The 17713-nt window shown below is 40.5% G+C and overlaps 1 protein-coding gene across 3 annotated transcripts in view; it reads left to right on the top strand.

The window, feature by feature from the left end:
- The first annotated feature begins 5048 nt into the window (after positions 1–5048).
- The window catches only part of USP12 (ubiquitin specific peptidase 12), a 32738-nt gene continuing 20073 nt past the window's right edge, over positions 5049–17713 (top strand). The window contains exons 1-2 of one of the 3 annotated variants that reach the window (XM_058824647.1): positions 5049–5269; positions 16046–16126. In XM_058824647.1, coding sequence (XP_058680630.1) covers positions 5222–5269; positions 16046–16126 — 129 coding nt within the window. In that variant the 5' untranslated portion in view covers positions 5049–5221. Of the gene's footprint in view, positions 5270–16045; positions 16127–17713 lie in introns of those variants that run through there. The other 2 variants (XM_058824656.1, XM_058824653.1) reach the window with 2 other exon arrangements.

Below are 17713 nucleotides of genomic sequence, written 5' to 3'. Positions count from 1 at the left end.
GCAAATTTTACCCTGTCAGAGAACTCTTGCCTAATCTATTTCCTTAACAGATTTGGTCTAATAAGGATTATTTCTCACACCTCTTTGTAAAATATTATGAGATCTACTGATAAAAGATGCTAATGAATAAAAAATATTTATTTATTGTACAATTATACATAATAATTTGTACATTTTATATACTTTCCTATGATAATAGTTTCTTCATATCTTCCTAATGATTACAACTAAGACAAGTCATGCTTTTGAAACTATTAATAAAATGCATAGTTTGTCTAACTACTTGCTCAGATCCTCCTAAATCCAGGGAGTTTACCACCACCCCTGTCATGGCTGCCAGAGAGCATGTACAACTGTTATGGAAATGGTTGTATTTTCTGAAAATGTACCTTCAATGTAATTTACAAAAATAATTTACTAATAGAGACATTTCACTGTCAGTCGGTACAAGATGGTTTGATAACATTATTTTCTAAATATATTTCCTGTTGTCTCTTCAGTTCCCCAGAGGGATCCAATTTCAGTTTTCATAATGTGTTAAGATTCCAGTTCTGTATAATTTATGTAGCACCAGGTTTTCTTGGAATTATGAGATACAGGTTGGGGAAAATTTCCTTTGTGTCATACTCTCTACTGCCTCACAGCACAAATCCTGGAACACCCATTGTCTACAAAGTGAGGTGCATTTCCGAAGCAAGGCTAGTTTATCTGTCATGAGAATGGTGGATGACCTTCACTGGGATATGTGTCAATAAAAATACAGATGGTGAATTCTTTTTTGCAAGGACAAAACCGCCTCCCCTCCACCCCCACTATTACGTCTGGATCCAAATTTAAGAGTTTCCAGAACAAGTGGAGAATTTACAGAATCTACAGAACCTACAGAATCATAGAGCCATTTAGATTGGAAAAAGACCCTTAAAATCAATTCCAAGGGTTTACCCAGTATTGCCAAGTCCACTCTAGCCCGTGTCCCTAACTGCCATATACACAAAGCAACCTGTTCTGGCCTCAGATCTGACTGTGCTAGGAGCAGAAGGTTGGACTGAAGACCTCCAGAGGCCCTGTCCAACCTGAAATATCCTATTACAGTATGCACTCTGTACACTAGTCCAACAACAGGTGTGCTATGTCTGCATGCAGGTAGTGCATCAATAGTCAGACCAGCTGGTGGTTTGACTGGCTAGTGGAGGGGTAAATAGACTTGTGGGACCAATTCTGTTGTCAAGCAACATTAATGAATACCTGACATGCCCCAGATTCAGCAGAACCATCTATAGTCACAGATGGGTGATACAGGCACAAACACACCTGTACCATGCCTACTCTTCAGTTTCTGAAGCCAACCTACCCACACACCCTAGAGTGAGCTGGGTGCTTGCCAAACCACAAGATTATGAAACAAGGAGAGGCACAGGTTAAGCAGCAGCAGTTTACCCTTGTTATATTATCTCTTTGCTCCCCTGTATCTCTGTACACTTGCAATATAAGTTTTTCAGAAGATAGAATGGGCTTTTCTCTTAGTGTCTCACATATTGACTGAGAAGGCCAAGTGCTGTGGCCTCTGACTTGTATTCTTAGATGTTGTGGCAGTACAAATGCTATGCAATAACCACAGCTTCATGCTCTGAGAGATTTTCAGGGCAGGGAAATAATTCTATCTGTTCAACTGATGTACCTCTGTAAGAAAAGAATCCATTCTTTAGTGAAGCCCTTAGGAGGTAGTGTAGGTGCCATTTCTCTTGGCAGCATGTTCCAACCATTAATGTCTCCCACTGTTAAAAAATGTGTGCCATTTATAATTAAAACTTGTTTCATTTCAGCTTATAGGTATTTTTCATATTATGCCTCTCACTCTGCAAGATTAAAGATCACTGTAGACACCTTCCAGTCTTTTTGAAAAGTCAAGCAGATTGTGCTCTTTAAGTCTCTCAATAAAAAGAATTTTCTCCTGCCTCAAATAATTTCTCAGCACTCTTTTGACAACAAGGACACCAGAGGCTAGTGCAGTATTACCACAGAAATCTGTTCAATGCCATATCTGAAGGAAAAATAATGTCTCTTCCTGATTGCCACATCCCTGGCTCCCTTGTTATATAGGCAAGAATTCACTTATTTGCTTATACCATAGCATTAGACTGGCCCCTGGCCACTCTAAATTTCTTTTCAGTAACTGCTGTGCACACCAAAGCCCCCCATCTCTTGCAGATGTGACCTGCTCATTGTATTTTTAAGCGACTCTACTTGAGAATATATTGAAATATAATGTATCTGAATGGGAAGAATTTACCAAACCATGCAGATCTTACGATGATCCGAGAATAAATTTAATTTCTCATTTAGCTACTCTTTCTATCTTGACAGCATATCAATTTTGCTTTCTCAGTGCTGAAAATACTAATGCCTCTATATGTTTTTCCTGCTGTTAGGAACCCAGTACTCTCCTGCCAGGCTTCCTGAGTAACTTTACCCTTCAGTGCTGCTGTTCATGGCATCCCATCTACCAGTTTCCTGAATAAACTTGCCTGATCCTCCAAATCCAGGGTTGATAATCTCCTCCACTCCTTCCTCAGCCTGCACAGGATCATGTACTCCACTCCTCAGTCTCTACAACCCAGGCTTTGATAACCAAGGGATTGATTACTACATCCCCAGTTTCTCCTTGGTAGAGAAGAGCAGATCCAGCTGCCAAACCATCCTGGGCGGCTCAGCCACAATTAAGAAGTTATCCTTGATGCCTTCCAGAAATCTCCTTGATTGCTTGCATCCTAATGTGTTATACTGGCAGCAGATATCAGACAGGCTAAAATTATCCCCAAACCCATGGTTTGTGATCAAGGAACTTCCTTCTTTCTTATTGCAGTTCTCCTCAGCAGATTGGTGGCCAGTTGGCAAAGATGCTCTGGTTGCCTTTTGTCAGGCAGCGATACAAGACGTGGTGATATATTTTCTTAGGCCAGGTCAGTTACTGTGCTGAGCTATATGAATTACAGTCATTCTGTTTTCAAAACACGGTAGCCTCAAGCATACACAAACACATGCACAGTCCTGGTCTACCTACCCTGTTTTTCCTTAGTTCACCAAATATACTTAATTTTTGAATAATTCCAGTTGCCCCAAAGGGCTTGATGATGACAATTATGGGATGATTTTCAATTCTATTCCTTACTTCCTCATATTTCCCTCTAGCTTAATGGTTGATCGTACAGAAAGTGTTTTTGTATTTCCCCTCATTCTGCATGGTGTGAGTTCAGTTTGCTTATAACACAGCAACTCAGTTTACACAGAACAAAATCAGTCTCTGTGTATATTATTAATTTAGCACCCTCCCAGCTGCTCTTAGTCTCCGACCACAATTATCCTTACCTGCCAGATACAGGCCAGCACAGCCATACATTCTCCATGCTTATTGAAATATAATCCAACAATAACTGAAACAATTCTAAAATAACTGAATTTTTGCCTTGGAACTAGAGACAGAAAGATCACTTCACAACAAGTATATTTTACCTTCTTTCTCTAATTTATGGGCAGGAAGAAACTTCTAGGCAATCTCTGATTTTCCAGTTGAGTGCCTTTCAAAATTTCCTGCAGTGTTCTCTGGCCTGAACGGTTCCACTTGATGCCACATAATTGGTTCCAAACTGAATTATCTCCCAGATAACGGTAGCAGCTTCTGCAACTGTGCAATTGCTTTTTGTGCTTTTCTGCTTCAGGGAGACAGCACACTGCCTTATTTTTTTCTTGTCATGTTTTGAAATTTGGTCTACTCTGGATGATAGAGGAGTATCTGTTGTGGTGGGTCTGATTAATACTGTAAGGAATTGTTTTAGAGATGTTTCTGGCAGCAAATGTATTTCAGTAGATGAACTGCTGGATATCTGAAGGTTTGACACGTCTATCCTGCTAAATACCCATTCTTGCTTTTTTTCCTCAAAAATGGCCAATCCACTACTTTTGTTTCTATTCTTTCTCATTCCCCTGATGCTGTCCTCCCCCATGGTTTCTGTGGCAACAGTTTCAGAATATATTCATCTAAGAGGTGTTCATTTTCTCAGCTACTATACTTTTGAAATATACAATTTGAGATGACAGGTATCTTATAAAATGGTTTTATGTGATATAAAACCATTTTCATGATATTTCAGGTTGCAATAGTGTTTATTTATAATACTTTCTAAAGTCATATTCTTTATGTTTCAGCTGAAGGAAAATTTACTATTCCATTAACTTAGTTGCTAAACAACATGTACTTCTGAAGATCATAGAAATTGAAATGATTTAATGTTATAGACATTAAAACACTTTACAGTGAATAGATTTATTTATGAACAAGACCTAGTGTGCATTGACATTGTTCTTAATGCATCTTGATCTACTAGATTTTTCCTATGTATGAAAAAAGTCAGGGTGGCAGATATCTTAGCTGGCTTTGTGCTTCTTTAGTGCAGGTATCAACACCTTGAACAAGTCATTCAGATTTCTTCTTACAATCTGCAGACAACCAACATGGCTAAGCTCTTTCTCAAGTAGGTCCCTCGGTTACCTGGTATGACTACTCTGCACATCAGCTTTATTTTCCCACATGTCTGAGGCTGGCGCGCTGTGGTCCCTTCTAGCCAGACCCTATTCTGTGGTCAGGTATTGGAATGGGTTGCCCAGGGAGGCGGTGGAGTCGCTGTCCCTGGATGTGTTTCAAGAGGCGTCCCGACCGGACGATGTGGTTTAGGGTCACAGTGCTGGGTGGACTGAAGATCTGAGGGATCTCTTCCACCCTTGTCGGTTCGATGTCTCAGTACAAACTCTGGTGCCGCTGACGGATCTGGCGGTTCCGTGCGTGCCTCCCGCGGCGGCGGAGCTGGGCCGGCCCTTGCGGGGCGGGGCGGGGCGGGGCGGAGGGGCGGGCGGGAGCCGGGCGCTGACCCGGCGGGAGGCGGGGCCGAGCCGGGCGGGATCGCTGGGAGCGGGCGGGATCGCTGGGAGCGGGCGGGCGCGGGGAGCGGCGGGAGGGAGGGAGCGGGGCTGCGCGGCGGCGGAGCGAGCGGCGCGCCCGGCCGCGGGGGCCCCGCAACGGCGGGGGCGGGGGGTGCCCCCGCCGCCTGCCTTCACTGCCTGCCTGCCTGCCTTCACTGCCTCCCTTCCTCCCTTCCCCTCCTGCTCCCGCCCGGCCCGGCTCCGCTCGGCTCGGCGCTGTGATTGGGCGGAAGATGGCGCTGGGCGGATGGAAATCCTAATGACAGTCTCCAAAATCGCCTCCATCTGTAACATGGTGAGCGCGGGGCCGGGGCCGTGCCGGCTGCTCGGGCTGGGGGCGCGGGGCCGGGCTGCGGGGGAGGCGGGCGGGGGCGCGGGGCGGGAGCGCCGCCGTGGGAGGCGGCTGGGAGCCGAGCGGGGTTAATCGGCTTTGGGAGACTCAGCCTGGATGCGGCGCCGAGCGGCTTGAAGCCGGGTCCCGCCTGCGGACGGGGCTGGAGCGCGGGGGCACCGAGCGCAGCCTTTCCAAAGTGTGCCGAGAGCGGGGACAGCGCTCCGGGGCATCGCCGTCGCTCCCATTGCGGGGGTGCGGGGGTTACGGTCGGGCTTGTGGAAGAGCCCTCCTTCTCCCGGCACACTCCGGAGCGTCCCTGCTCTCCCTCCGAGTGCCGCGCTCCTGAGCTGGGCTGGAATCGCCCATCCGCGGGCGGTGCTCCGGGTTACCCGCACACGTGCGCGCATCCCAGCGCGGCCGTGTGATCCGCCTGGGGCGCATCGACCCGCGTCCCCACAGGAGGCTTCTGCCTGGGATTGCTTTCTCATTGCTCTCTCTCTCGTGGTGAATTAGAGCCATAAACAGAAGCACAGATGTGATAAAGCTCTCTTGGGTTGTTTTAAAGAGGGGTGGGGAGCTCACTACATTTGCTGATGGAGGAGTGGTGAATTTAAGGAAGGAAATATATCCCTTAGTCAGTAGAAGTTAGTGCTTGTTATGGAAGAGATGTGCTGATGGTTCATAGCAGAAGTTCTTACATTTGTGCTCTCTTCTACCTATTCCATGGCCATGTGAAAGTTCTTGTTACCAAATATGTTTCCACAGGGGAAGGGAAAAGATGAATAAGGGGAAGAACACGCTCTGTCATCTACTCTGTTAATTTGCTCCCATTATTATATCTCATCAAACAGTGGGAAATGCTTACGTTTCATATTATTGGAAACTGAATTATGATTTTCATAAATTGTGCTGCAAAGAGGTTTGAATGTCTCAAACAGATATTTTAGAGGTGGCCTGTGAGAATTTTGAATGAATATCTGTAAGCTCATAGGATGGGATTGCTCAGGTGGTGTTTAGTCACTGGAATAATGGGGTTTTTTTTGATATGGGAGATGACATATTTTAGTTTGGAATTGGAAGAGTCTGACTTCTTAAATTTATCAGCTGTATATTTATCAGGTGTCATACTGACATCTTGGTGTAGCCAGACTGGTAGGACGTGTACCATGTGCTTCAGGAGTTTCCATTCTCTGAAGGCAGGTTTTAGGTGGCTGAGGAATCAGTGTGATTGTTCCCTGAGCTGGGGAGATCTTTTATTGCAATTCTAGCTGACATCTCTTCACCCAGAGCTGGCCGCTGGCCTTTGTGTCAACATAGATTCAGTGCTGGCCTTTTGAATTTGGGTCAAGTGTGAGACCTCACTGCTTGCTTCTGGACTGCATACAAACCATAGCTCTGGACAGGCAGATAGTTTGAGATTATTCTGTGTGTATGTTTATTAGAAATGATGTTGTGTCACTGAGATTTAGGTCAATCCTGAAAGAAAATTTTCAACCAAAAATCTTCTTATTACTGACTGAAGTGTCTGTATCCATAAAGCTGAAATTCTGATGGCAATTAAATGCTATCTGTCCAATCACTGTCATGTGCACTGGGGTGGATCAACTCCAGGCATAAGTTTTTTGCTGAGCCTTTTTGATCCATAAGCTTTAATAATGCTGTGATATGGGATACCTAGCATAGGATACCAGCTGTAAAAACTTTTCAGCAGTTAATATAAGACTGTGCTTAAAAGTATATCTGTAAAGATAGTGTGAAGGAGCACGTAGTATTTACTGTGGTGTTGTTCAGAACCATGTGGTTGAGGCGAGGCAGATCTTTTTGACTCTAACAAGAGTCAAATACTTATGTTTAAGCATATGTTTTACAAAATTGAAGAGGATTAAAATTGATGAGTAATACTAATTTTTTTCTGGCAATGCTTCTTTGTGTCAACACACTTTGATAAAGTGCCAGACAACTACCTAAGAACTCTTACAAGTTTTTCTTGCCTTTTCTTGCCTGTTACAAGAACTTTCAGACTGTTCTGTGTCTTCTTGTGAAGACAAAAGTTCTTGTTAGTACAAAACCAGTAACAGGCAATTTTTGTCAAGAGACAGTTTGTGCCTACACAAACCTAGCATGCATATACACTTACAGTCTGTAACAGAGCAGTGTAGAACTGTATTGAAGAAACTCTTCCATTGCACTTCTGCTTTTCATTACTTCTTTTTTTTAATCCACATTCAAGTTTTGCTTCTGCTGACCCATTTGCATTTTATGTGTCTTACCACTGTTGTTCAAGCCCCGAATATTACAAAGTAGTATATTGTGTTTTATAGAATGGACAGGTTGTGTGAAGCGTGATAACCAGTATGTTTAGTTTATCTGTGGTACCTTTTGGGGATGATCTTCCAAGAGGACATCCTGTCTGTGTTGTTTGGTGCCTTTGTATATGCTGCATTTGTTCATTGGTCAAACACCTCAGTGTTGCTCCCAATGTTAACAGCTCTTTCTACAGTAATGTGTCCTAGTGTTGTTTTGCCTTTCAGCTTCCTTAAAATTCTTTGCTGTATATCACCATTCACATGCTTCCTTGTGCTGTAGTAAGTCTTAATTACAAAGCTGGAGATTGTGGAAAAGCTCTGAAAATACCTTTGCCCTTGAGTGCTTTAGCCACTGTTCTTGTTGCAAAATGGATGAGGTTAAAATTGTGTGGTCTACTTTTAAAAATTATTTTTAACATCTTTGCAGTAAAAGTAGAACTTGGTCTTTACCCTCATCCCTGAGTAAAACTGCAGTCAAAGCCGTACTTGACTGAACTGTATGGGATTTTTATGCATGGCTAGGAGGGATAAAGTAACCTAGGCTAACTGCAATGAAGATGTGCCCCATGCTATACTCACAGATTGCATCTAGTACTTCTGCTTCTGTTGTCTAGAATCCAGGAAACGTTTGCTAGCAGTTAAAAGGCATCAGGTCTTTGAGTAGCTGAAGCAGAGAGAAGATAGAAATTACATTTGTAGCTTACAAGCTGTGAAAAGCCTCTAAGATGTCAGTCTCAGACATACACAAGGAAGTTGAAATGGCAATAGTGCTTGTTTTCAGTGTTTCTTCTACAAAGTGGTTGATGATGTTGGCACAGCCTGAAAAAGCATGATAATATTTTAAAACTATGCTAATCTAGAAGCTGTAGCATTAGACGTCAAAATCTTCATGTTTTGGGTGTTTGTCTCTGTATTCCCTTCTCTGTCTGCCATCTCAGCATCTGACGTGCAGGGTCTGTCACTGAATGTCTTCAGTGATTGTTTCAGCCCCCCAGCAGTGACATCAAATACACTGTTGGTGGTTAGATGTTGATTGTGTGATGTAACAGTGTGTTCTGCGGGAGAACCTCTGCTTATCTTACAATGCAAATTTTTGTTCTGTTTTTGAGAGGATTAAGACGTGTGGAGTCACTCTGAATGGCTGGCTATTGTCCTTTCCCTGCCTGCCTCCCCTCGAGGGGCACTGCCACGAGCACACTTGTGTCCATTTCAGTCACGTTTCACAAGGGTGGAGATGTTTCAGGGGTACTGGAGCTGAAACAAGCATGTGTGAGAAAAGCATCTTTAGAGGAAACAGACCCTGGAAGTTTCCAGCTGAGGTGCACCTACCTTGAGTGTCATAGCAGAGAGGCTTTATAAAAACTCCCCGATGCAGGAACATTTTCTAGCTGACCGTGAGAGAGGTGTGCATTTATGGGCTTTCTTACTGCTTCAGGAATTGTTTGTTTACAGTCGGGTTTCAAACCTGATTGTGAAATCTGCCCTTAATGTAAATTGATGTTTGCCAGAGTCTGCAGCCAGCCAGCAATGGCTATGATGTACTCAGTCCTGTCCTTCTAATTGCACTGTCTTCTCTGAAGCACACATTATAAGACTTAAACATTAATTGATGATCAGGTTAACAGATTCCACAGGAAACTATACAGAGGGCCCATGCTGGAAGAAAGGAGAATTGAATTACAGGTAGGAAAGAAAAGTTATGGGAAAACGGCTTCAAAATGGGAGGTGATGGCAAAAAACCAAGACAACAGCAGAGAAGGAAGGGACTAAAGTCACACAGAGGAAACCACAGTATTGTGGGGTTCCTTTACCCGGCTGGCTGGCTTGCTCGTGTAGCACAGTTGGCAAGAGGGAACATGTGCTGTGTCTCAGCCAGTGCATTTCACTCTGGCACCATGACCTGCATCTGCGTGCTCCGGAGTGTTCAGACACGTGTCTGCTGTGGTGGCCCTGCTGCAAGCCCAGGAGTTTCTGGAGAAGTATTTGTTAGGCAGTTGGGGTATTTTGGAGAAGTATTTGTTAGGCAGTTGGGGCAGGAGCTTGCACCACAGTGAGGAAGTCCACTCATCTGTTGGAGTTCTTATCAGGAGACACTTGGATGATAAACATGACATTAAGATTCAAGCATTTGTCATCATCATTTTTCTAGCTGTAACATGCTACAATAAAAGATGAATATTTATATTTGGTCTTTTTAACACTAGGTTTGTGGCACTGTTCAGTGTAATAATTAATTTAGACAAATTTGTTTTTAATTTTCATCAAAATAGGAATTTGACTCTAATATAAAACAATTGTCAAATATGAGACACAAAGAAAAAATTCTCAAAGTTACCTAGTTGTCAAGCAGTATTTATACCAGCACAGGGAACAATTAAGTTGACATATTACTTACTTGGATGATTTACGCAAGTGTTCCATTTTCTTTTTACCTACACACATGTGTAGGTAATTCACCTTGCATGTTCTAAGCACAAGGAAAAATTAAATATGAATTTGGACTCTGGTCTTGGCAGCAGAATTTTTAGCTGTGTCAATGGGAACAACTGATCCTGTTACTAGACAAGGCTTGAATATTTAGATCGGTCAGTTATGTAGTCTTTGTATTTACTTTTTACATTCCTGAAGCAACCAATTTGCATTAAAACGTCTGGGAATGATTCTGTAAAACTGTGGCAAAAGGGGCTTTTCTATTCAAATTTCTTGAGGGGAAGAGGTGTATAAAAGCCCTGTGTAAGGGCTAACTTTTGTTTTCGTGGCATAGGAATATTGTCAGAGTAAAATGCTTTTAACAAGTGATTTGTTTCAGTAAGATCTATCTTATCTTTCAGTTGAGGAAAAAAAGAATCAAGATATTTTCTGTAGTGTAAAATCAGAAGGTTGTATTAACATAAGTAGACCAGACTAGGAAAACATTTTTTACCATCTTTAATAAACTCAAATTCTTTTTATGATTCCATGAAAATGGGAAGTTATAAAAGCAATATATTTGTTTTCTGGAAGTGGAATTATGTAAGTAATAAAAGCATGTGTGAAACACACCGGAGGATGCAGTTTATCAAAAACAACTATTGAGCAAACGTGTTTTCCCCACTCGCCCTGCATTTTGGGTAGTTAGGTGAATCTAATTTTTCTGAAATATTAACTTGTCTTTGATTCAGTACTCAAAAGGAATCACACTTCCCACTTACAAGGAAGTGCTGCTATATGTAGTTGCTTGAAGGAAAATACATTGTGAATGTTCAGTGGGGCTCCAGTAGATGGGTTCAGTAGACATACCTAATGTGAAGAGAAATTAATTTTGTATAATTTTCCTTACAGGCAGAAGTGTTTTCACTTCATACTCACAAAATCTTTTGTCTTAGCTGCACTTGATAAGAGTATATAGGACTATGTCTTAGACTGATTAATAAAATAACACTATTTTGAAGTATTTAAAAAGCATTAACTGAAACTATCCAAATATTTAATGTATTAATAATGCATATTCTTTTGCAAAGAAATGAACAACAAGGATTATTGAATCCCACTCATATTTCACTGCTGCTTCCTGGCTAGAAACAGTATCAAAAGAATTGTGTTTCAGTTTTGGTTGCCACTGAAGCAATAAATATAAGCTGATTTAAGATAGCTGTTCTCTTTGCTCTTAGTCCTGATGCATGTGAGTACACAGAGGTGTATGCATTCGCATATTCTGATTTAATGTAAATGGAAGAGTAGAATTCTGCATTTCTTCTTTAGCAGAGAATTCCTGTCACAGTGCATTGGGCTGTGAAATTCTGTATATCTTCACTAGTTGCATAGAGAAGGGAGAATCTTTCTAATACAGAGAATCTTTCTAATACAGAAGCACTAGTGAGTGCTTCTGTACTGAGATTTATTTTTGCAAATTATAAATAATTCCATTAATTTTACATTTGTTCAGGAACATTGCTATTCCTGATTACTGAGTTTCCCTTTTGTCACTAGAAAGAGTGATAGTTCTGTGTTGTGTGGTTCTTTGGTTCATTTACCTATAGCTAAGGTCATGTCTAAAAAATTTATCTTGCATATACCTGTGCAACATGGTTTATTTATTTGAGTCACCTTTAATCAGTGTTGTTCTTGCTTCTTGAGTGAGGTGGAGAGCATTGTAGGGAAGGATCTAGCATAGATCATGCATAGTGCATGTGTGAAGGGAGAAATGGATCTTCAGGATGCTGGAGACAAATGTAAGTTTTCAGAAAAGGAAATTGTTTTAAAGGTGAAATTCTGATTTTACTCAGAAAATGTACAGCTTAGTTAAAGTAGAGGGTAAAGGTGTTAAACCACTGAAAAGATGACCCACCAAGCTATCAAGTGATCTTTATTCTAGAAAGGGGTAGATCAGACCCCCAATCCAAGGCCAATAAGATGTGCAAGCTTCCAACACGTTAGGCCGGTTATGAATCAAGGCTTTGTAAGGGAAATTCTGCCTGCTAGGTTGGATGCTAATGACCAGGTAGGACACTTTTAAACTGCAATTGTTTGCCTGCTTGCTGACATGTTTTTAGGCAGTATTTTTAATGTAGGGTGGCATCTCAATTTAGCACACTTTGGTTTACATTTTGGGAGCGGTCTTAGAGTGCACAAATTAGATGACTTTTGGAGGAAACTACATCAGACAACACAGATCAGCTGCAGCTGGTGTTCAGTCACAGAACCAGCCTGTAACTAATCTGGCAAGAATGCTCTGAAGCCCAAGGTGTGTATGTCAGATCCGAAGCACCAACTGATTTGTTTTACAGATTGGCTCTGGTTATCTTACCCCCGTGTCAGCTGTTGGTGTGTCTCAGAAGGACTAGTTCAACATGAAACACCACAACAGTGCGGCCTCTGAGGCCGTGAGAAAAGGCAGTAATAAATGGCATTTCATGATACTGTTTCAGCAAGTGAAAAACTAAACAAACAAAAAAACAAATCTGCGTTTGTTTGTCTGTGCTTTATTTTTTTCTGCCCTTTTCCATTGAAATGTATGGCATCAGTGGGCCTTTTAGTTTATTTTAGAAATTTGGGATGATGTATATTTATAAAACATGAAAATCAGGAAAATACAACCTTGCACATTTCAAAGATAATGCACCTTCTTATTCCACTGTATTTCCTGGGCTTTTATTCCTCTAAACTGAAATAAAACCCTCATCTACTTAGTGTCAAATGTGTTAATATTTACAAAACTAAAGCTCTTAAAAAAAAAAAAAAGTTGAGAAACTTACTTAAGGTACTTCCATGGTGAACACAGATTCTTATCCCTTCATTGAGAAATTAGCATTTAAGGCAAATGTTATAAATCCAATAGTATAGCTTTTTGCTTTAACTTGACGGAGGAGATGAAGCAATTTATGTTCAACTGATTTGAACATGATTAAATAAAGGTTACTTTACTTACCATTTTGAAGAATGAATTCTGTAGTAGTTCAGTTTTACACCTAACTTTCATTAGGTTTGTGAAGGTTTTTGTGTAACTATTGTTAATTTAAAGTAACGAATAAAAAGCAAATCTTGATTTCATATTTTGTTCTTGTAAACAGAACTTAGTTGCAGAACTTGCCCCATTTAAAGCTATTTTTTATCTACCATAAGAAATGAGTGTTTTGTCTGCCTGCAGTATTGTGTCTGTGCTGGAAGGGGGTCAATGTCAGGCAGTGCTTGGTTGTGCAGCTGTACAGCTTTTACACTGATGCTATGCAAAAAGTGGTAAATCCCAGAATTACAGCAATATTATCATCATCTTGAACTTCTGCTGTGCCCCTGTTGCTTCTCATTTCTAGATAATGACCATGTGTGCTTCCCCTCAGAAGGACAAGGGAAATAGGAGGTGGATGTGCTGACCAGACTTGATGATGTTCCTTTCTGTCCCCTGTGTAATACCAAAGCCAGGTTGCAGTGTGGAGACTGAACATCTGTTGTATGTGTTATTAAGTGAGGCCCCCAAAAAAGAGTTTATTGGGGCATTTTCCCTGGGGATCCCAGTTAGGTGGCAGAGGAATAAATTCTCTACTCCACAGCATATAGCACAGCCTGAAATTTCCCTGGTCTGGTCCCCAAGTCCAGTAACTCCAGCTTGGCCGATGAAAAGAGAGGCACTCCCACTTCTGCCCTAAGCCTGCTCATGTCCAAGAGATGACACAGTACCATAATAGTTGGTGCTGCTGCAGTGCTCTCCCCCTGCATCTGTTTTTGCATAATGGAACAGTCAGCTGGGACTGATGATGTGGACTGTAATCATGACTGGGAAAGACTTTGAAGCAAGGGATAATTAGGTTTTAAAATAGCTTTTATGGGTCAGTTGTGAACATGCATTTCAGTGTGCTCTTGCTGTGTTTCTGCTCTTTGCAACCAGTACACTGTGCACAGTATCAATGATTACTTTGGAGGGAGAGATAGCATCCTTTATGACAGACAAAAAGAGACCTGCAAAAGGAAGTCTGAGTAGCTCGGGGGGTTTTACACTGTTGTAAAACACCCGTGCTGGTTTGTAATAATATTCACAAACAACTGCATTTAAACATAGATGATGCCATGCTTTGAAGTCATGTGAAAGTCTGAGCCTTGAATGAAGCTTCTTTGAGTAATCAGAAAACCGTGACGATCTGGTGCTATCTCAGCATGTCTTTCTTATTGCCAAGTCAGATCTTTATTGTGCTACAAAACTAAATACAGTGTTCAGGTCTGCACAAACAGAAACATCAATGTTTATAGCATAATATTTACCTTTCAAAGATGGAGTTAAGTAGCTACTCCACCCTGGCTTTGAAAAGAGAAAGAATTTCCTTAAACCTGCTCTTGAATTTATTTTTAAAGAGGTAGAGATTTTAACAATAATGTAAAAGTCCCCCACAGTTCCGTCTTTTTCATAGTTTATTTTTAATATTCACCTTGCTGGAGTTTGTGGGTGCATTTAAATAAGGCTGCAAAACTAAATATTCAGAATCTCAGAGTGCTTTAATCTTAAATGAAGGTTTATACCCCTTTCCCTCGCCACTCTAATCTCCATTTGAAAACACCTTCTAAAGTAATAAGCCCTGCAGTTAAATCCTCAGGAAAGGAGAGGCTTTATCAAGCTGGGTATTTGGAAGGGATGTGACAGCAGCCAGGGCTGTGCTATGAATGGAGCAGAACTGTGTTGTGTCAAGCATGGAATTTTCCTGGCTTTTGCCCTATTCTGTTAAAGTTGTCACCTCCTCATGGGCCTTTGAGCACATGCTTCCAGTTTCAGAACTGCTAAGGTAGTTTGTGTAAAGTTCTGCAGTGCCATGCCACATCATCATTTCATTTTAATGGTATACATTTTAACACAGTTCTAATATTCATTCTGTTTCACTTCTCCCTGTCTGTTATTAATCTGTGCAATACTGTGTGCTGGTTTTAATGCAGTCCATGATTTTGATGTAATTTCATTGTTGTAATATGTCATGTAATGGCTATTTGCTATCTTGGGTGTAAAAAATGACCTTGTTGGGATGGAGTTGTGCTTGGTTTTAAGGTTCTTTGCTGTGTATTATCCTCTGTTTTAGCTGCACTTACACCAGTTGGAATATCCATGCTCATGTATTAGTCTCACTGAGGATATATACAAACAGATATAAATATATAGATACCAGTTTTGTTGAGTGTAAAAAGTTGTATACATTTCCATTTCTCTAAAAGCAATCAATGTAAGAGCTCATCCAAAGCTAGGGGTTTTATGTTCTCTGAATTTTCCAGCATACAAGCTTTTCTGTCTCTAAATAAAAAAAGAAAACAATGCTTTTCTTTGAAACACAGTGTTTACTGCATCAGTTCAGTCAGCAGCCACAGAGTAACCAAAGAAACATTCTCTGACTTCTTTTTGAGGATCAGACCAAACAGATTTTTGGGCAAAGGCTGCAGCATTTGTAATGCACACCATCACTAGCTGTTCCGCATTTTCTTTTAGTTTTACAAAGTTCAAGGCATTTAGCAAAGCACTTTGAACAACTTATATTTTGAATGTAGGTGAATCAGACCAGTCTCTTTGCTTCCTGTGAACAATCTGCATCTCTTAACTTTTTCTGGAACGTGCTTTACAGTATGAAAATTACTCTTCTTAGAAGGAGCTCACCACTTGGCCTTGCATCCTGTGTCTGACCTGCTTTGCATTACTGCAAGTGTTACTAAAGTAATTTGACTCTGGAAATAATATGTAAAGAACATTGAAGCAGTGTAATTGCGTGAAAATACATAAAAAGTGTATAACTTTAAGATGCTTTTGAACAGCAAATATTTGGAAACATGTCTTAAGGTAACTTTTAGTTATAATCAGGTGTTTTGCAGGGTTTTTTTAATGGATGGTTACTTAGTTTTGTTTGTTTATCCTTGCTGAAAAACTCTTTTCCACAGCTGTTTTCACTGTTGCCACACTAATATTTTGCTGCTTTTGATTTTTTCCTAGGGCGCCAATGCCTCAGCTTTGGAGAAAGAGATTGGTCCGGAACAATTCCCAGTCAATGAGCACTACTTTGGTTTGGTTAATGTGAGTCTCAGACTGTAACTTACTGCTTTGGAAGGACAGGAATGGATTGGTTAAACAAGACTGGGATGAGTGAATACTTAAAATTCTGAAAGATACAATCACTGAATATTCATACTATTGAAATGTGTTTCAGTATTTAGTGTATTTGTTGAAATATGCTACTGGATTGCTAAAATGGGCTCTCTATTGAATACTTTTATTTAATTTTATTAGTTGTAGAGTAATTCTTACATCACTTTAATGTTATTAAAATGTGTAAGTCATAAAGAAGGCTATTTAAAATACGTAGCTTGTTGTTCGTAATGTGCCAATAAAGTAAAATAAATACATTAAAAGAAAAAAAAATCTTATGAAAGACTATGATGCTAGGAAGTATTTATATTAAGATAAAAAAAAATACAGCCCAAAGAGGGACACAGAAAAAATATATTGGACTGCTTGAACTCAGAAAATATATTGGACTCCATTTTTAAGGAATGATTTAAACTTTAATTTCTGATATTATGAATGAAAAGTGTATCTTGTTAGAAATTGAATTATACTGATGTGAAATATTAAATTAACTGGGCTTCAGAAATGGCATAGTTAAAACAGGTTGATTTAACCAGAGCTATTGTCTTGCTTTTCTTAATGGAACTGATTATTTAAAAGTTGTCCTGTTGCTGTAATGTGTCTATACCTCCAGGTGCTTAGCACTGACCTGGTTTGAGAGTCTGCAGTCTGAACATGCACTCTGGAGTCAGTAAACACTGACAGGCTGACTTCCATGCATCTCAAAACACCATCTCTTAAATTCAAGTGATTCCTTTCCTTTCTCATGAAAGCTGCCAAACCCCCCAGGTTACTTCTCTCAAAGAGGAGATGCAGCAGTTTCATTGTTAATGCCTGTCAGTTCTGCAGCTGAGCTGAGGCTTTCCGTTTTTCCAGTGACAGGGTTTTCTCAAATCTGTTACTCTGTTGACAGATAAACTGTTTTCCTAATTTCTTGTACAAGTCCAGAGAGGATTTAAGACTTAACGGTGAAATTGTATTGTACACCTAATCTTAAAATTTTACATAGTTTTTACCCTTAAGAGAAGGTTCAGTAAAGGACAATCTTCTTAATATGTCATGAAGATCAACAAATTCTGGCTTTTTGTACTCAAGGGGGAGTAGAAATTTGAGTGGGTATGTGTCATTGCACTCATTTAAGAGGCAGGCAGCTACAATATATCAGAGTGCTTTTAATTTTCTGTGTTCTACAGGACTTTTGCTTATTTTAGCTTCAAACAATAAAATTTTATGGGCTAAAATTCTTTGAACTGTAACAAATAATAAAATGGGATCTCATTATGTTTATGGCATGCTGGTGCTGGTTTTCAGGTACAGTGATGGGAAAGGAAATTCTATGATGTTGATGCCTGAATGCTTTTCAGGTCTGTTCTGCAGGTTGTGTTTACTAACACAGCACATACAGACCATAAATGTGTAATGAACTTGCAGCATGTAAATCTGCCAGGAAAAGGGAAAGTAACTATGGCCAATGACTAGAAAGAATGACAGAGATAATGAAAAGAAATACTAGATAATTAGATAATAAATTAGTGC

The sequence above is a fragment of the Ammospiza caudacuta genome, chromosome 2 (assembly GCF_027887145.1).
Source record: "Ammospiza caudacuta isolate bAmmCau1 chromosome 2, bAmmCau1.pri, whole genome shotgun sequence".
Taxonomy (NCBI): domain Eukaryota; kingdom Metazoa; phylum Chordata; class Aves; order Passeriformes; family Passerellidae; genus Ammospiza; species Ammospiza caudacuta.
Note: the sequence above shows the minus strand (reverse complement) of the source record. Positions and strands in the feature narration are given on the sequence as shown.